The sequence below is a fragment of the Argentina silus genome (genome assembly GCF_951799395.1).
Source record: "Argentina silus genome assembly, chromosome: 12".
Taxonomy (NCBI): domain Eukaryota; kingdom Metazoa; phylum Chordata; class Actinopteri; order Argentiniformes; family Argentinidae; genus Argentina; species Argentina silus.
Genome location: NC_139666.1, coordinates 21,897,513 through 21,917,512, shown reverse-complemented (window position 1 = coordinate 21,917,512; position 20,000 = coordinate 21,897,513). Strand labels below are relative to the sequence as shown.

General features: G+C 42.8%; 3 protein-coding genes across 3 annotated transcripts in view; 2 read left to right on the top strand and 1 right to left on the bottom strand.

Annotated features, from left to right (window-relative positions):
* LOC310813621 (interleukin-1 receptor type 2-like) overlaps window positions 1–3,781 on the top strand; it is a gene marked incomplete at both ends in the record, with an annotated part of 6,217 nt that extends 2,436 nt beyond the window's left edge. Inside the window, 7 exons of the mRNA XM_083682681.1 lie at window positions 175–445; window positions 1,211–1,382; window positions 1,607–1,784; window positions 2,505–2,570; window positions 2,858–2,993; window positions 3,157–3,302; window positions 3,642–3,781. Coding sequence (XP_083538807.1) covers window positions 175–445; window positions 1,211–1,382; window positions 1,607–1,784; window positions 2,505–2,570; window positions 2,858–2,993; window positions 3,157–3,302; window positions 3,642–3,781 — 1,109 coding nt within the window. The remainder of the gene's footprint in view (window positions 1–174; window positions 446–1,210; window positions 1,383–1,606; window positions 1,785–2,504; window positions 2,571–2,857; window positions 2,994–3,156; window positions 3,303–3,641) is intronic.
* arhgap20 (Rho GTPase activating protein 20) overlaps window positions 1–20,000 on the bottom strand; it is a 243,720-nt gene that overhangs the window by 85,872 nt on the left and 137,848 nt on the right. The window lies entirely within an intron of this gene.
* LOC310813273 (interleukin-1 receptor type 1) overlaps window positions 6,500–20,000 on the top strand; it is a 19,641-nt gene continuing 6,140 nt past the window's right edge. Inside the window, exons 1-6 of the mRNA XM_083682140.1 lie at window positions 6,500–6,630; window positions 7,677–7,930; window positions 8,791–8,824; window positions 17,884–17,961; window positions 18,439–18,667; window positions 19,955–20,000. The exon at window positions 19,955–20,000 is cut by the window's right edge and continues 135 nt beyond it. Coding sequence (XP_083538266.1) covers window positions 17,886–17,961; window positions 18,439–18,667; window positions 19,955–20,000 — 351 coding nt within the window. The 5' untranslated portion in view covers window positions 6,500–6,630; window positions 7,677–7,930; window positions 8,791–8,824; window positions 17,884–17,885. The remainder of the gene's footprint in view (window positions 6,631–7,676; window positions 7,931–8,790; window positions 8,825–17,883; window positions 17,962–18,438; window positions 18,668–19,954) is intronic.

Here is a 20,000-nt window from a genome sequence, read left to right as displayed (position 1 = left end):
TGTGTGTGTGTGTGTGTGTGTGTGCGTGTGCGTGTGCGTGTGCGTGTGTGTGTGTATGACCATTAAGATTGTTATAAAACTGGATATAACAAATTCACCTGAAAGTATAAAGTAACTGGTTAAAAATGACTCTCTAACCTCCATCCTCCCCCCTCCCTCCCTCCCCCCTCTCAGATGGTTGTTTCAGAGTGTCTCCTGAGCCAGGGGAGTTTCGGGTCCAGGGAGAGGCGGTGGTCCTTCACTGCTCAGGGTTCGAACGAGTCCTTTACAGACGGCAAATCTCCATGGCAACTCTCCAAGCAGGGTCCACCTACCGCATCGCCAAGGGCAACGGGACGATGGGCGTGGCCCCTGAGGATGAGGGCCGGGTCAGGCAGCGTGACAGACAGCTGTGGCTCCTCCCAGCGCAGACCTCAGACTCTGGACAGTATACCTGCATCTTCAGGTAGTTTATGATATAGATATGTTTATAATTGTCATGTTTATCTCATGGAATGTCATGGTTATCTCATGGAATGTCATGGTTATCTCATGGAATGTCATGGTTATCTCATGTTTATCTCATGGAATGTCATGCCTTGCAACAGCTTTGTGTGTATGGCAGGGGAGGCTGGTGGTGGTAGAAATCGGAGGACGGGCTCATTGTAATGCATGGAACGGGCTCATTGTAATGCATGTAATGCAGGAATCCATTCTTCATTACAGTCCATGCATTACAATAAGCCCTCCTTTGATTTCTACCTCCACCAGCCTCCCCTGGTGTACAGAGATAGTATTTTATGATATTATATTTCTATGATAGACAGTATCTCCCTAGCCGGCAGTTATATGCTTACCAAACTGGGTGACTGGGTCAAACTGGGTGATTGGGTCAAACCTTTTACAACAAACTGACATTTCAGATTGTGGCTTTAACATTACTTGAATAAGGTTTAGCATTGGTGGTATTTGTACCATATGGTCTGTTATCTCAGGGTTAACTAATTTCGTCCCGAGGGTGAATAAAGCTGCCCAAATTGTCAATATACCAAGTACCAAGGGTGACTTTATTCACCAAAAATGCATAAATGATGATGCTTCATTTTGTAGCCAATCAAAGTACTGTTGCTAGGTAAATGCCACATAAAACACTTGACACTCTAGGTGGTGAGTGTTCCGGAATTCTTTGGCAGTTCATGAGTAAAACATGTCTTCCTCTCCTGTCCTGTAGGAACGCCACCTTCTGTGTAGCTGGGGGTATCAGTCTGCAGGTGTATGAGCCTGAGCACATCGACATGGCCCAGCTGTCATACCCCATCTTCACACTAGGGGGCATCGACGTGTTCGTTACGTGTCCTCACCTACAGCCCTTCAACAGGACTGAGGAAATACAGTGGTATAAGGTGTGTGTGTGTGTGTGTGTGTGTGTGTGTGTGTGTGTGTGTGTGTGTGTGTGTGTGTGTGTGTGTAGGGGTGTGTGTGTGTGTGTTAGTGTGTGTGCGTACGTGTGTGAGTCTGTCCATGCGTGCATGCGTGCATGCGTGCATGCGTGCGCATGTGTAGATTGTCCCTCTATCCCCTACCTATCTTCATATACAGTATTCCTCTCTTCTATCCATTCCTGCAGGACTCCAGCCGCACAGCGCTCCCTATAGGCCAAGGCAGGTACTACAGAGAGAGAGAAGACGTGATGCTCATCTCAGACGTCAGTCAATCAGATGCAGGCCTCTACACCTGTGAGGTGACTGTGATGGTCGGCAAACTGCAGTTCAAAGTCAGCAGGACCCTGAAGCTCACTGTTCAAGGTAGAGTAACACAGTAGTTCTACCATACCTAACGAATGACAGCACCATTATACGATTATACCACAAAACGTGACGCTTTATCTGATACCTCATTTGACAAATGCTACTACGCTCCCTGGTGGTGACGCAAGACAACTGAGCTCCACTTAGACTTTGAATTATTAGAGTTTTGTATTGGGGGTCTATGGCACGTATTGTTTGTATTGTATTTATTGTTTATATTGTTTAGTGTTGTTCTTGTTGGTCTTGCGTTTTGAGACAACTTTCTTTGTAAAAAGTGCTACACAAATTGATTGATTGATTGGCCCTCTCTCTCTCTCTCTCTCTCTCTCTCTCTCTCTCTCTCTCTAGTCTCTGAACCTCCTGCCTATATCCAGACTATGAGGCCCAACATTGTCCCTGCCACGACCCCAACCCGAACCCTGACTCTAACCCCGACCTTCACCCGAACCCCGACCCTAACCCCAACCTCAACCTCAACTCCAACCTTCACCCTAACCTCAACCTCAACTCCAACCCCGACCTTCACCCGAACCCCGACCCTAACCCCAACCTCAACCCCAACCCCAGCCTCAGGCAGCCCACCCAGCCACAACACAGTGGAACGTGAGTAGATCGACTCTACGGTGGCCCAGAGAGTGGTCGTATATCGACAATCATTTCAGCCACTTTATGAAATACCCTTTTGTGATTCCAGAGACGTCTGTGTTTGCCTTGCAGCTCCAGAGATCCCCCCCCCCAAGATAGTATCCCCTGTGAATGGGAGCGTTTTTGAAGGTCCTCATGGTGAGCGAATGATTTCTGATTTGATGAATATGATTTGTATCCCTGTCTATATGTGCCAACTATTTGTCCCCTGGCACAGATCTGGTATTGGCTGAACCTCCCAGATCCTAACTTTAACCACTACTGGGGGAAATATGCTAAACTGACCCAAGATCAGTGCCTAGGGTCAACTTCTTTCCATTGGACTTTTACACATGTGTTTTAATGAATATGATATGTTTAGTATATCCATACATCTATGTTTCAACTGGCTGTGTGACCTCAGACCTCTATTCACCTACATCCAGGCTCTGGATTGGAGATGGAGTGCAAGGTGTTCACAGTGTGCCAATCAGCGGACTCAACAGTGGTCACTTGGTTGGTGGACGGCCAGTCAGTGGAGTCCTCCTACCTTGGAGGGCGGGCTGTGCAGGGAGGTCGGGGGTAAGGCAAATGATAATCTTGCTGTTGCTTTTTATAAGTCAGACTAGATAAAAAAAGCCCCTGTCTGATATGTGATTGCAATGAATATGATTTCTGTACTTTTCCACCTTGGATTCTAAGTGTGTGTGTGTGTGTGTGTGTGTGTGTGTGTGTGTGTTGCCAGGGTAACCAGAGTTCCAAACGGTTGCCATGTTGATGTGAGGCTGATCATCATTGGGCTGAAGGAGGAGGACACGAGGGCGGAGCTAAAGTGTGTCACTTTAAACCAGGGAGGAGCAGGAGAGGTCTACGCTCTACTCAGACTGGAGGGTAGGTCACAGCGCATGTTACAAACCACGAGAGGCTGGTGGAGGTAGAAATCGGAGGACGGGCTCATTGTAATGCATGGAATGGAATGAGGAACGGTATCAAACACACGTGTGTTCTGCCTCCATCAGCCTCCACTCTTTATAGACACTAGACACAATATAGGCCTGCCACCGATGAATGACTGAGACACAGAGTCAAGCCATGGTACTGGCTTTTTGCAGTGTGTGTGTGTGCGAGTGTGTAAGTGTGTGGGTGAGTGTGTGAGTGTGTGTGTGCATGTGCGTGTGTGCACGTGTGCTATGTATGTCTGTTTCATTTCCTCTCTCCCTCTCTCCTCAGACTCCATGTCCACATGGCTGGCGGTAGCTGTGGTGGGTGTGGCCTGTTTCCTGCTGGTGGTGTCCGTCTTCCTCTACTCCCTGTTGAAACCCCAAGCAAAAACGGATTACATCCTGGCCAGGCAGAACAGCACCTTTTAGCCACGCCTCCCACCCTCTGGACCTGCAAACATAAACATCTCCATGGACATCCTGTAGGACTGTCAGGGGAGGCTGGTGGAGGTAGAGATTTGAGATCTGTGTCTCAGGTTGGGTACCTTGACTAGCAGAGTAGTAATTTCCTACATTTAATGTATTGTATTTTTATCTCCAGTGCAAAATACTTGAACATATTTGAGGTATGCATGATTTAGCGTAGAGTTTACACTTTTGGGTCTATCCATTAGTCCATTTACCAAGACAATGACAGGAAGCAAAGTACTTGAAATTATTTGACATTTGTATTTGACTTTAGTTAGGTCTGGTAATCTCAGAGTACACTGTGACTGAAGTGGTTGGTTGGTATTTGAGGCAGCACAATGACCCTGTGTATCACTATAGACCAATCACAAACCCCTAGAATGACCCTGTGTATCACTAAGGACCAATCACAAACCCCTAGAAAGACCCTGTGTATCACTATGGACCAATCACAAACCCTTAGAATGCTACCTACTACTCTACACTCTACATTTTGTAATATGTGTCTTTTTTATTGTAGGCTACTAAAGTATTGTGAGGACTAACTGATATATTTAGATTTTAAAAAGGTTATTATTATTATTATTATTTCATGGGTAATCCAATTATTAGTTATGTCACATAATTGATTAATTATTAATGTTTGGTACCGAAAATGATAAATTGACAATACATATTAAAATGAGACAATATGACAATGTTTTATGATGCCTTATCTGTTGTCATGCTACTGGCCATTAGATGGTGCTACATTACAACATTAACTACTTAAAGGGACACACCAATTTTTAACATCATATTCATTATCTCCAGCACCATACCAGGGTCGACATATGTGAAAATTGACATTTTTTCGACGTTCTGTAGTAAAAAGATATGACAAAAGGTCCTAAAGAAATTATGATGTCATTGGATGTAAAACAATATATTGAATTATTTAGTTTAAAAACTACAGCCACAAACACACTCTTACTGGTCGGAAACTCATTGTAGTTGCTGAAAATGACTGCGTGATTTTTGTTTTGTCATAGGGGGTAATTTCTTTAGGACCTTTTCTCATATCCCTCTGACTACAGGATGTAGAAAATCACCTTCTATATATATGGAGACACTGGTATGGTGCTGCATATAATAAATGTGGTGTTATAAATAGGTGGTTTCCCTTTAATGTATTCAGTACTTTGTAACAGAAGTATTACAAAGCATGACTGCTTTGAGTTGTCAGCCAATAACAGACAGTATAACAGTCTCATGACCTGAGTGATGTCATGGTTGGGTTGAGGTAACGTTACACAACACGTCACAATTTGAGATATGCCTGTAATGTAATTTACGCCTCCATAACCTAGAGGGCTAACACAGCCTAGAGGGCTTGAAGTGGTGGCTCACACTGTTGTAGGTGCAAAAATCACATCACAATGTGTGCATAAAAATAAAGATAATAAAATGTATGCATACAGTGTGTGCCCTACACGATATCTCCGCTACATTGAAATGCATTGGTTTGATAAAGTGTGTATTGTACACACTGAATGGTTAAGCGTGTGTATGTAAGCAACGTGGTCTGGTACATGGTTGAGGTTTGCAACACTACACAGTTGTATTTGTTAACGGTAGCCCATGTTTAGATATTATGATGTTATTTAAGATCTAATGGCATTCAGAAAACATGCACTTCCTCATTTGCATTTGTTCAGTTTGGTCCCAAGTAGTCAAGACTGCATGAATAATCTTGGGTTAGGGTTAGGATTATAGGGTTAGGGTTAGGGTTAGGGTTATCTTGGGTAGATTTATGAGGCAAAAGGGCCTACGGCGCCAGGCAGAGTAATTTTTTCTTCGAGGATAATAGTCACATATACAAAACTTTACAAACGTTGTACAGTGCCAGGGGATGTATACGTCATTATAAAAAATACGACATGTTTCCATTCCCTTTTGTTTTTTAAATGTACATAAAATAGTGCCATATTGATTAATTCCATTAAGAAAATGGGAAAGGATTGGCTTGGAATCATGTCTTTATGTGGATGTGAAATGTCCTCATACCAAGCAAGGAATATAATATTTATATGACATTTCTTCATACCAGGTAGAAAAATGACCTGGATCACATAACAACTCCTACACGTGATCAAAGCACATTTTTCTTTTTCTTTTTTTTAAAGAATTTTGATTTGGCTCAAAATATGTTTTGCGCTATGCCTATTGAGGCAATGTTCGATTTTTCACTCCCCCTAGCGTAAGGCTGTTTTAATTTCACTCACACATCTGACCAGTGATTCTATCTGTAAACCATTTAGTGATGCAGATTACGGAAACTCCCACACCCACACACACACACACACACACACACACACACACACACACACACACACACACACACACACACACCACGTACGCACAGACGCAAACAGAGAGAGAGAAAAGTTCAGTAAAAACAATTTATCAACCTCGAACTAGAGCAGATTCTGACTGACATCCTCCCTGCTATTGCACAACACTGCACGCGGACTGCTTTCAACAGACCTCGAGGAAATTGCAACATTGTCTCAAAATACACTCCCAGTCTTGCGAAGCGAAGAAGTTCTGGTTGGGAAAACAGTGTTTCTTGGTTGGCCTTCTTGATAATCCACTGTAAAAAATAAAATAAAATAAAAATAAACTATATATATATAGATGTTCTATCTGTCTAAGATGTTATTTTACGGTCATGTAACATTCGGCTACATTGAGAGTCTTTTGATAACGGGAACGTGAGAAAGGCTGTCAAGACGTGCACTCGAGTACGGGACATCGGAACAAAACATTTGGTATGTTCAACTTTTCATATGAATATGTAGCTATCGACAGAATGGCTACTGGTTAGCCCAGTGTTTGTCCGACATGACTAAAATTAACTGTCAGTCGCCTACTTATCAAATGTGTCACTTTCTCTATGTGGTTTCACACCAGCCTGGATCACACGTCGGCGGTGCATTATCACTCTCGAACTACAAGTGCAGTAATATTGAATCACAAGATTCATCTGCTCATGTTAATTTATTATTTACAAAATACAAAAAAAAAAAGAAGTAAATTATTCAAGTTCTTCACTCTTGGATATATTTTTTCTTAAACTAGGCCTACAATAAAACATATTTTTTGTCAAATTATAATAGAAAATATGAAAATAGTCTTTCACTGTAATAATGCATGCAAAGTATGTCTAAAATATGTTAGTATGTAGGCCTATCTGACTTATTGCATGGCACATTGAGACTTATGAGTAGGTTTAAACGAAAGAGGAGCAAAATAAGTCTAACAAACACAGTTTGCAATGCAACAGTTGCAATGCATGGTTCCCCTGCCCTAAACTGATACTACTAAGGCAGGTGGAGTTAACAGGTGCTGTGCTCTAGTTAGGTCTCATACACGAGTGCAGGGAGTACAATTCTTGGGCTCGGTTCCTTGACAATGCAGCATACAAAATACAAATAATACAAATAATACAAATACGCAGTAGTGCAATGAGGTAAGGACAAGACAATAAGTGACATAGTACAATATAAGTGAGACGGTTGGACAGTGACGATTGTTGGGGACACAAGACAATAGACATGACACAATTGCGGTATAAATAGTAGAGTAAAAAAGTAAAGTGATTCAGTGGAATGTCATTATTATTGCACTGTGCCGTTGGTGTAAGAGGTGTTGTTAAAGTGACTGTGTGTGTGTGTGTGTGGCCTCATGGTTCCAAGAAATGTAAAATGTATGTTACTTTCAACCTGTGTGAAGAAACGACTACATTAACCCACTTAATAGTAGGGCAGAGTCTCTCAGCTCCTCCCCTGACTCATACCTGTATCTGTGTGGCCAGGACTGGGGATTCCACCATCCAATGGGGAAGATCCAGCTGAGGTTAACTTTCAGCTTCAACTCTGAGATCACACTCTGAGTGTGTGCAGAGAAGAGGAGAGCCTACATTCTACCATCCAATGGGGAGTGTCGGGCTGAAGTTTCTCACTTCAATACAACAGGCTGATGATCCATCTGCTGTTCCTCTGGTGTTATCTACAACTCTGAGATCACACTGTGGATTGGAGGTCATCTGGAAGAAACTCTCTCTCTGATGTAAGTCTCTCTCTTTTCTTTTTTCTTTCTTTTTTTTAAACATATACAGTGTACAGTACATACAACACACTAAACATGACACACATACTGTACTCTGTTATATTTAAGTATAAGAGCTGTTTGTTTACTGGAAATGGCTAGGTGTAGAGGTTGATCTGTACTCGCTGCAGCTAATCTAGCATCAGGTTTAAAGGAGCTACACATGAAATCTGTCTCCCCGGTGGCCATGAGTGGGAATTGCAATTACAACGAGCTTTGTTTACACTAGCGATTGGTACTAGCTAGCGTCCATCGCAAAAATGGCTATCCAGACAGTTGTGATAAGACCTGAGATGTCAAGTAATAATACATATTCACTATGGGTAGTTTTGATTTGCTGAGCTACGATTTGAGTGGTCGTGTCGGCCAGGAGAAATCAATACACTAATACCATAGCCAATCGAAACATTGATGGAGAGCCATTACTTATATCCACTATCGCTCCAAAATCCCTGCAGATTTTTCAAGGCTATTACATGCTGTTGTACAGTGAAAATGTGTTTTGATGATCCAGCAACTCTCTTGTGAGGACCATCTTGTTTCCAAAATAGTAATCCCTGTAGAGAAGCTCCACCAGGAGGCTCATGTGATCACATTGACTCTAAAGCTGGTCCCCACCATGCAGCTCTGTCGCGAGGCTCTCTATTGCCTCTGAATGCATTACATCTGAATATTCTTATGGTCCCGGTGACACTGTTGTTGTGTTATTGGTTGAACTGTGTCCCAGGACCCTTTTATTGAGGTTATTGACTTCAGGCTTCCTCTCTAAACTGGATTGGTTTGTGTAAACACACTCATACTGCCTCACTCTTGCCTTTCAGCTAGCACGTGGATCTGCCTGCTGCTTCTCCCCAGGTGAGGACATGTCCCCTCTTATCTACAGTATCTGTCTGTCTGTCTATCTATCTGTCTATCTATCTATCTATCTATCTATCTATCTATCTATCTATCTATCTATCTATCTATCTATCTATCTGTCTATCTATCTATCTATCTATCTATATATCTGGTGTATCTATCTATCTATCTATCTATCTATCTATCTATCTATCTATCTATCTATCTATCTATCTGTCTATCTATCTATCTATCTATATATCTGGTGTATCTATCTATCTATCTATCTATCTATCTATCTATCTATCTATCTATCTATCTATCTATCTATCTATCTATCTATATATCTGGTGTATCTATCTATCTATCTATCTATCTATCTATCTATCTATCTATCTATCTATCTATCTATCTATCTATCTGTCTATCTGTCTATCTATATATCTGGTGTATCTATCTATCTATCTATCTATCTATCTATCTATCTATCTATCTATCTATCTATCTATCTATCTATCTATCTGTCTATCTATCTATCTATCTATCTATCTATCTATCTATCTATCTATCTGTCTGTCTATCTATCTATCTATCTATCTATCTATCTATCTATCTATCTGGTGTATCTATCTATCTATCTATCTATCTATCTATCTATCTATCTATCTATCTATCTATCTATCTATCTATCTATCTGTCTGTCTATCTATCTATCTATCTATCTATCTATCTATCTATCTATCTATCTATCTATCTATCTATCTATCTATCTATCTATCTATCTAATGTCATTTCATATGCTAAATCTACAGAGAACCCCCAGCTTCTAGTCTGTTTAGGAACTGTTTTTTGAGCAGTCATGATTTTGAGGAACTGTTTATCATGATCTTGCAACTATAACCACCAGTGGCATGCTTCCTTTTTAGTTTTGTGCTTCGAAGGCATTGCTTTATTTAGTTTTGATGATTTTAGTTTGGACACACCTACCTGAGGGGTTCCGCCCTAGTCTTAGGCTGATGGGGTGAATGCTCTCTGTGTTCTATCTATCTATCTATCTATCTATCTATCTATCTATCTATCTATCTATCTATCTAACTATCTATCTGTCTATGTGTCTATCCGTCTATCTATCTATCTGTCCGTCCGTCCGTCCAACTGTCCGCCTGCCTGCCTTTCTCTCTGTCTGTCTGTCCATCCATCCATCAACCTATATGTTAATGGTTTTCTGATGACTGTATGTGTATGAGTGTAAGCCTGGCGTGAGAACAGTCATTACAGTCATCTGGTTTGACTCCTCCAGCATATTGCCAGAGGCTAAAGCTAGCTGAGGCTAGCCTGGTGGTATGTGGTTGACACTGGAAGGTGAAGCACCGATGAACACCTTTCAGTATCAGTTGGTTGCGCTTGTACTTTTTGAATTGTATTTCGTTGTTCCAAACACCAAATATAGTTTTTTCTCAGTTGTCGTGGTCAGTTCAGGGCTGCAGTGTGTTCCCTTCCCACTACATCTGCAAGTTGTTGTAGCTCAAAAGTGAAGTCAAAAGTTTCCCAGTACAGATGAAGTTTCCCAGTACATAAATTCTACATGTTTTTCATCCCCTGGTTGTTTTGATTTAAATCGCACCAATAATTTCACATTTATCTAACTAATTCCCACATATTTGCTTTCATGTGAGATGTCAGATTTGAGTCATCATGACTGGAGCTGTGTCGGAGCTCAACCCCCATCTCCAGATCCCTTCCCCCCTGTGGAACATAGGGTTAGGGTTACTCATGTGACTGGTCCTCATCAGAACTAACAGTCCCCTAGGAGTGAGTTCTCACCATTCATTTCAGTGAAGAGACATTTCTAGCATTCATTTAAATGGAGAAACATTTATAGCATTCATTTCAATAGAGAGAGACAGTTGAAGCACAGTAAGTGGCTATTTACCAGCTGGATACTTCTCTAAGAGGGTTCTCCCCATTCACTTTATTGGAACGACAGTGATCGCTAGTTCCCTAAAACATGTAAATGGCTTTTAACCAGCGTAATACTCTTAGGGGAGAGGATTCTCACCATTCAGTTCAATGGAATGACATTAATAGCTAATTGACCTTAAGCATTATGTAAGTATCAGTGTATACTTTTCTAGGAGGGAGTAGTTTTTCTCACCATTCAGTTCAGTGGGGAGAGACAGTGAAGGCTAGCTGACCTAAACCATTAGAGTGGCTATGCAATATTGAGGTTAAAGTGAGGTTAAGAGAGTTCTAGACATTTCCGCGAGTCTGTCAAGTTTGAGTTGAGTCCTGTCATTTCATTTATTCAATTTAACCATTAAATTATTTAAGTGGCTATTTATATTTAGTCCCATCATGTATATCAGAATATTCCCACAGTCCCCCCTGCCCAATCAGATTGTTGTGTTGTCCAATAACATTCTACCTGGTCGAATTGTGAATCACTATCATGGTGGTAGTACTGCAGGGCTGGGTGTGTACTGCAAATATTCAAATTATTATATTACAAGGGTGTGACCTACAGCAAGATTGATTAAAATGACACATAGGTGAGGGTGTTTTGTTTACCAATGGTGCCGGGAGGGATACACACACATATGTATATACACACACACCTCGATGGGGTGTATCCCGTTGTATGTGTGAACTAGCCGTATGTGATGTGTTTGTGGTGTTATGAATGATGGGACGTTGTGCCAAATTCTGTTCGCAGATGAATGGGTCTGAATAAGCTTGGGGCACCCTAACATTCCTGTCTGTTCACTCATGTTATGTGATCGACTGGATTTGAACCTGGGTTGTCTGCACACCACATGACTGTGTTGGCCTGCTGAGCTAAGGCCTAGCCGTTTGTTTGAGGGGCTAATGCAGATATTCAGGTCTCACTCTCACGAGTGTGGTATACCAAATCAACTCCAATTCACGTATTTGTGCTGGAAAATGCCCACTTTGAAGAATTCCATTTTGATATTCAGTGCAGTGATAATGTACAAAATGTTTGCTCACTCTGTCCTTTTTAAGCTCTGCTGAAGCAAATTCCCTAAACAATAATACAAAATACATAATTATGTCCATGTCCACTGAAATATGTAAAACAAAAACAAAAAAAGCCAAAAGATTAGTTAATAAATATTGCGTGCACCAGACTGAAGTGGTTATATTGCGTTATTTGCTGTTTAAGCATTTCCTTCCCTGCTGTGATATATCTAAACTCTGGTATTGTTGGTTGTTTAAAATGACTCACTGATGGCTGCAACCAGATAGATCCTCTATGACTGAGACACTGGCCTACCGCTGTGGTAGTCAATCTCAGCACTACATAGTGCTATCAAATCAAATCAGGTCCCATTTCGATTTGATTCAAAATCAATGGTCTTTGTGTAACGTGGACTGAAGATTCAGAATTCAGATTCATTGTGCTTCAAGTGGAAATTCCTTCCACAGCTCACAGCACATAGAAAAGAAACCAAAAAGCCACAGAAGCCAGAAACTAAGCACTAAGATGGCCAGCCTCCCTGCCAGCTTCCCCTGTTGTAAGTAAGGTGCTTCCCCTAACCAGAGGTTCAATATGTGGAAAACAGATTCTAGTGAACTACTGTACAACAACAGGTTTTTCCCGTAGCTAAGAGAGAAATAGCAACATTCCAACATTCCACACAGTTCACAGGGCCAGATGTCCAGCATTCAAACACTCCAGATACGTAAGGTAACCTTTAGAAATCCAGTTAAAGGTATATATAGCAACATTCTTCACTCTGAAATAAAATGTTGTGTGATCAACCAGTACACTGTACCTGTATCTAAGTCAATACATCAAGACACTTTTTAAGTCCCAAGATTTAGCAACTTGCAAGAGACACATTTGGCACTACAATGGAAGTGGATGGGGTCCAATTTGTGGCCAGAACATTGTTTTTATAAGTGATTGTTACGCTGGCTGTTTGTTCAGATTTGTGTATCCTGGTTGTACCCAGGGGGTCCGTGGCCTTGGACTTCTCTTTTTACTTGTTTATCCACAATTTCAGCCCCAAAACACTGGGTCAAAGTTCAACTGAAGCTGTCTGTCCGTGGGAGCAAACAACAGTAACACCTACTATGTACATTCTCTCTCTCTCTCTCTGACTGTATGTGTATGTGCGTGCGTGCGTGCGTGCGTGCGGGGCCGCGCGCATGTGTGCGTGCGTGTGTGTGTGTGTGTGTGTGTGTGAGGAGAAGAGCTAAACATTCTCTCTCTCTCGGACCGTTAGTTGTTATGTAATCAAACATGTTCTGTTGGGACCTCTTGCACCACAGCAGTCTAGGTTTTTGTAAGTCGTCAGCATAGTCATGCCTGGGTTTGAGTGGACTAACAGGGGATGACACTGCATGTTGTGCAGGGTTGGAAATAACCATGAAAATGGATGCCTGATTTCACTAGAAATCCAGATTTAGAGTAAGGGGAGGGGGGGGGGGGGTTAACATGGATTGATGTCATCAGGCACAGTACAGGATAAGGATATTCCAGTCATCAACGTTTGTTTTGGTTCTAATGGTGTCAGTCTTTCCCATTTATTTGGGATTGCAGCCGAATTCTTCTATTACAGGATGTTGTGGATTATGCCCTAAATTCAACGTATTACTACGGAATGGAGGCTTTTGACTAAATAAGAAACACAGTTGATGGGGTAAATAAATACAGCATTGGTTTTGGGGTGAGCTCTCCCTTTAGGAGTGGGCTTGGTACACCATCATAACTTGTTCAAGATGACAGCTTGGTAAAACACACTGGTAGAGCACACTGTGTTTAACATCACAGTTGGTACAGTAAAACATCACTGTGCCTCTAAAGTGCCCTGTAAGTGGTTAGTGAGCTACTGTAACTGTTCCCCTTGTGTGTGTGTGTTTGTCTCTACTCTCTGAGTCAGGAGAAATACAGCAGCGTTTTGTTGTTCAGCCTGGAGGATGAACTGCCTCTGCTGCGGTCTTCTCTTGTGGTCCGGTATGGAGTGGGTGTGAAACGTGTCATGTACGTGTCATGAGTGTGTGTGGGTCTGTGGAAAATCATACCTTAGGTCTATGCAAACATCAGTGTGTATGTGCGGGGGATGTGTGTGTATGTGTGTGTGAGAGAGAGAGGATGTGTGTGGGTGTGTGTATGTGTGTGTGAGAGAGAGAGGGTGTGTGTGTGTGTGTGTGTGAGAGAGAGAGGGTGTGTGTGTGTGTGTGTGTGTATATATATGTGTGTAACAAGCAAAACAAGTGAGAACAAGCCCTTCTGTTCCTCTCCTTGTGTGAGTCAGAATCATTGGCTGTTCCTTCGCCCCCGCATCCTGCATATCCCTCTTAAGGTACACCCAGCAGCCCCAGCCCCCTCATTCCAGCCTTCCCACGCTCCTCTCTGCCCAGGCCTGTTCAGACACCACCATCCTGCTCTACTTCCACCAGGCTCTGGGACACACTCTGGCTGACACTCAACTTGGATCTTCACTAAAGCAGTTTTGGAATTGTCATCTATTTTTGGTTTCCTCAATTCCAGTGCTTTCTTATTGAAATGTGAATTCATTTCTGCTTTTGGTATTCTATTCTAGACATCCATGCTGAACGTTTATAAACTTGTAACGTGTTTTTCCTATTCTAGACTTTGTGTAATGACTGTAGTATGCAGGGAGAGGACTTAACTGCAACTCTGAGAGAAAAACTTAAATCTACAAGTCTTTAATTCCAAAAAAAGCAGGGTTCGGTACACAGGTAGGCAGTCAATGAGGAGGCAGATAATCCAGTAAGGGGTAGGCAAAAAGGCAAAGTCAGAAAAGCAATCGTAGATCAAAAACCAGGAATACTTAACACTAGGAAAATTGCTGGGACGTAGGACACGAAGGTACAAAGACGAACTGGCACAGAGACAGAGGAATACACAGACTAAATACACAGAAGGATGATGAGGAACAGGTGAAGCCAATCAGGGCGGGGTAGACAATCACACAGGCGGGAAACACACAAGGGCAGGTGGTTTAGTGTCTGAAAAGAGAGACACGGTGAGTAACACAAAAATAAACACGAAACAACAAATGAATAACATGAAACAAAGACAAACATAAACTAAGAAACAGGACGAGACGTTACACTTTGTGAGCTGGACATCCTTTTATTTTTCACACGACTAAAATCACACTCATATACAACTTTCTCCTGCATGTGTTCTTTATCTCTGTCTTCATCATTTGTATAATTTTTTCTTCACCTGTCTCCACCCTCGGTATCAGTTCTACACCTCTCATTCATCCCTCTATCTTTCTCTCCGTTTGTTTCTATCTCTCCATCATGTTGTGTTTCTGTGGTGATTGTTGGAAGGTAGATAAGGCGCACACCATCATGGCGGTTGTCTTGCCGATCAGTCAGGGCGTAGAGAGCACTTCCTGTTTTCTTCACATTAAACAATTGCGGTTGCCGTGACAGATGTAGTAATCAGATTTTGGCTTTCCCTAACGTCTTGCTCCTCCACATCCTGTTACGCTGTAGTAGTGAAGACGTTGTTTCATCTCTCCAGCATATCGCCACCAGTGGCACTAGGGTAAATGCTAAGTGGGATTCTTGGGACTGCCCGACTCTGACGTCACCCCATTAAAGTTGAGAGTTAAAATTGTTAAAGGTAAAGATTAGGGTAAGGGTTAAGGTAAGGGTTTAGAGTAAGGTCATCCTAAGGATCCCACTCAGCATCTACCGTGGCACACTGTCTTGGAGCATTCCTGAGCCTGTCCTCCGATTTCTACCTCCACCAGCCTCAACTGCCTACACTGCTTACACTAGTGCGGCATTTCACCACCAGGGGCACATGTCCAGGAGAGAGCCTCTGCTGTTAGAGGAAAGGGAGAGCTCACTCAAAATCAAAGTCTTTCAATTCAGACCTCAAAAGTGATGAGTCATGCTCCTCTCCAACTGTGTGTATCCTGCTATACAGTAGGTCTCAATCCCAAATGCATGCGAAAGATAGGCGCCATCGAATACCACCATTTCATTCAATATCTTGCCGGTAAGCAAGTGTGGGGGACACATTCTCTGAAGTGTATTGTGCATCTATAAGGAGGAGGTACAAAGAGTGTTTTCCTGGAGTCATGTTTATTTGGCCTAGTTTGTGTGTTGTTATTGTGTGTAGAGACATGGAGTAGATGTCATGAGATGAGTGCTGTCTCACTGCCATGAATCACTCATGGCCGATTTCCTGGAAAGCCAAAAACCTGTTTTCAAGGAATGGAAAAGTTCAAGAAACTAAACGAGGAGTGAGTCAATGCAGAGCAGCGGGAATCGGCTTTCACAACTCTGACCACATGCCTATTATGGTTAGGGTTAGGGTTAGTCAGTCTACCAGTCTGCCTACCAGTCTACCAGTCAGTCAGTCAGTCTACCAGTCACTCTACCAGTCTACCAGTCAGTCTACCAGTCAGTCAGTCAGTCAGTCAGTCATTCAGTCAGTCAGTCTACCAGTCAGTCAGTCAGGCAGTCAGTCAACCAGTCAATCAGTCTACCAGTCAGTCAGTCAGTCTACCAGTCAGTCTACTAGTTAGTCTACCAGTCAGTCTACCAGTCAGTCAGTCAGTCAGTCTACCAGTCAGTCAGTCAGTCAGTCAGTCAGTCTACCACTATCATGTCATGACTGGACACCCTGCAGCATTAGAGAACTAGCCTAGTCCGTCTTTCACTTGAACTGTAGTTCACCTTTTACAGCTGTGGCCACCGGAGTACTTTCACTATCAGTTACTGTAGATCACCTTGACTCTCATCTCTGCCTGGCATAGCTCCACCTCAGACCCTTATCACTGGCAGGCAGCATTATCCTGAGTAGGTTGGATGGGGTTAAAGGTCAGACTAGCCCTGTTCTCTGTCAGTTCGGAGTTGCTTTTGAGTCATACTATAGATAAACACACGTGTTTGATACCATTCGTCATTCCATTCCATGCGTTACAATGAGCCTGTCCTCCGATTTCTACCTCCACCAGCCTCCCCTGGTGCAGTTCCTATGGCAGTGGCAGTATATAGGTTCTCTGGTACAGTAAAGAGATTGGCAAACTACCCTCTATCATTGGCACATCACGTGACAATAACATTCTAATTCACATTCCAATTCAGAATGCAATTGTTATTGTGTAACTTTTGGTGCCAACATTTGCCTATGACTCGTGGTGTCCCCGTCCAGTCATCAGGCTGCAGGGCCGTAGAGGAGTCTCTCTAGACGGTTAGATCACTCTCTGTCTCTCTTCTCTTTCCGATCTGATCTCTTGGTCTGACTCATGCAGTTGCCTCCCATGTCCAGAATCTGTTTTAATGGGAGAAATTATTAGAGGTCTTGGTTTTTGGTGTTATTGAGGTCCATATCATGGTCCTCTGTGGCTCAGTTGGTAGAGCATGGTGCTTAGGTCGTGGGTTTGATTCCTGCTGGGACCATATATACTGAATTGTATGCACTCACTGCAATGTAAGTCGCTTTGGATAAAAGCGTCAGCTAAATGGCATATATTATATCGTTGGCTCTGGTTTTGCCCAGTTACCAGCAAGGCAGTGGAGTAGTGCCCAGCCTGCTCTTTCTTCCTTCGCCTGGCTGGTTGTGGTTTGATGATGTAGGCAGCAAGCTTCAGGAATGTGTCGGTTTGGTCCTGTCCCAATTTGGAAAGTTACACACACACACACACACACAGTTACTGTTTTTGGCCAGCCTGGGCTGTGGTTCTCAGCCCTGACTCCCCTGCAGCTTGTACATGTAGAAGAACTGTGCAGTGTTGCTTTAATAGCACAGATTTGCCTGGAGCGGTGTGGCGAGAGACAGAAGGTTAGTGTGGTGAACTAGAGAGGCTCTTCGTCAGGGAGCGAGACAGACATTTGGCTCAGTTGAAAGCTGAGGTTGTTCCGCTGACAGGTAGAGTTGCTGTGACAGTTCTTTTGGATTTAAGATCTATTCGTTCGGTGAGGATTTCTTGAAAACGTCTTTGTTGTTATTATTGTGTCCTGTTGGAGGATGTTGTCTTTACCTTGTTAGGTGCTACTGTGGTGGCCTGATGTCTTGTACTGACTGTGTGTTCATCGATGGATCTGATTCTCTCTTGCAGCGATGGGTCAGGGTCAGACGCAGTGGACCGTCCTCTTCTCTCTCTTCTGTCTTCTTGGCTCCTCCACAGCCATAGATGGTGAGTATCATGCACTTCCTCCACTGACCACCTAGTCAGCAGTGGCCAGAACCCAGGCTCAGACAGCCTAGCCAGCAGTGGCAAGGAGCTAGACCAGGGACATCCAAGTGTATTCTTATCGCCTAAAAGATGCTCAAATTGGTTTGATTCGAACCCCAAAACATTGCAGTATTGGCTACAGGTGCAATACACAGACATTGTTTATATTAATATGAAATACAAATGTTTGTGTCTTATTAATCAGATCATAGAGGTTAGTTAGATTCAGGGGACCCTAATATGAAAGCCCCATGTTTGACCCAAGCTCTATGGGGTCTTGGGGCTAAACTAGAACTGTACTGTTACCATAACTTTGTGTACACTTACCTCTTGTGGATACTGGAGGAACTCCACTCTTCTCTAAAGCAAAGTGTGTGTGTGTGTGTGTGTGTGTGTGTGTGTGTGTCTGTGTGTGTCTGTGTGTGTCTGTGTGTGCAGAGACCTGTAAGGACTATAAACGGCAGTTTGAGAGGGTATACTCCGTCCCCGGGGATGCTGCCATGATGAACTGCACCCTGGTGGCCCCAGATGTGTTTGACTTTCGCAACACCCCCTATAACATCACTTGGTACAACCCGCGTACAAGAAGAGAACTGGGGCAGGGGGAGAGTCTGTGGTTCTTCAACGTCAACATGCAGGACACTGGAGATTATGTCTGTGTTGTGAGGTAAGGCATTTCTATGTGTTCTCTGCTTTGCTAAATGTGTGTGTGTGTGTGTGTCTGTCTTTGTGTATGTGCGTGTGTGCTACATATTTCTACTATCATATATGGTTCCTTACCGTGAAATTAGTCTATGGACAAGGAGAGACTTCAATCAACACTTTGGTTCTATTTATCTGAGCACTGTAACTCACAGCTAAATGTTAGTCAAAACTCAATACAAGTCAATGGACCCTAAGAAATGTCATGCCCAAATAATCTCAAATTCTCTGAAGAGACTCAATTACTTGATTTAAATGACTTTGATATGATTTGAGCATGATCAAACATGCTAAAATCCATTGACTTGCATTGGGTTTTGGTTAAAAATGCTCACAATTAGCTGTTAGTTACAGTGCCCAGTACTAGTTAAAGTAGTTACAGTACTAGTTAAAGTAAAACTAGTCTGTCGCCCTTTCTCAATTGTTGGAAACTCAATTCCTTGCGTCCTTTCATCTGTCCACCACTCACTTCCTACTCAAAGCAAATTGGTTCCTCCCCTCAGATATTCTCCTCCAATGCTTTTTGAGAAGGAAGTGGGTAGAGGACGGAGGAGAGGACGCGAGGAATCGAGTTTCGAACTATTGACAAAGGGCCTGCCTGTGCAGTACAGTTCCTCAGTGGGGCGTGGCCTATTAGGTTGGCGCCAGGAAGTCTTATTGTAATGACTGGAGTACTTAAGCAGAAGACTCAAATGCACGACTCGGAGACAACAACTTAAATCCAATAGAATAGTCTTAGCAAATAATCCAGGAAGGGGCTAGGCAAAGCTGGGTTTGGTACACAGGTAGGCAGTTCAAAAAGTCAGGCAGATAATCCGAAAAGGGGTAGCCAAAAAGCAAAGTCAGAAACACTATCAGAGATCAAAATAACAAGAATACTCAACACTAGGAAAAATCACTGGAACGCTTGACACAAGGTACAACGACGAACTGGCACAGAGACAGGGGAACACACAGACTAAATACACAGGGAAGGATGATGAGGAACAAGTGAAACCAATCAGGGCAGGGTAGACAATCACACAGGTGGGAAACACACAAGGGCAGGTGGTGAAGTGTCTGAAATGAGAGACAAGGGGAGGAACACAAAAATAAACAGGAAACCATCAATGAAATAACATGAAACAAACATAAACTAAGGAACAGGGTGGGATGTTACACTTACCTGATGTTGTAGTGCACTAGTCACTAGTGTGATCTCTCTGAACAACAGTAGTGCACTAGTCACTAGTGTGTTCTCTCTGACCAACAGAACTCCGTCCCAGTGCTACAAACAGGCCACTGTCCTGTTGGTGAAC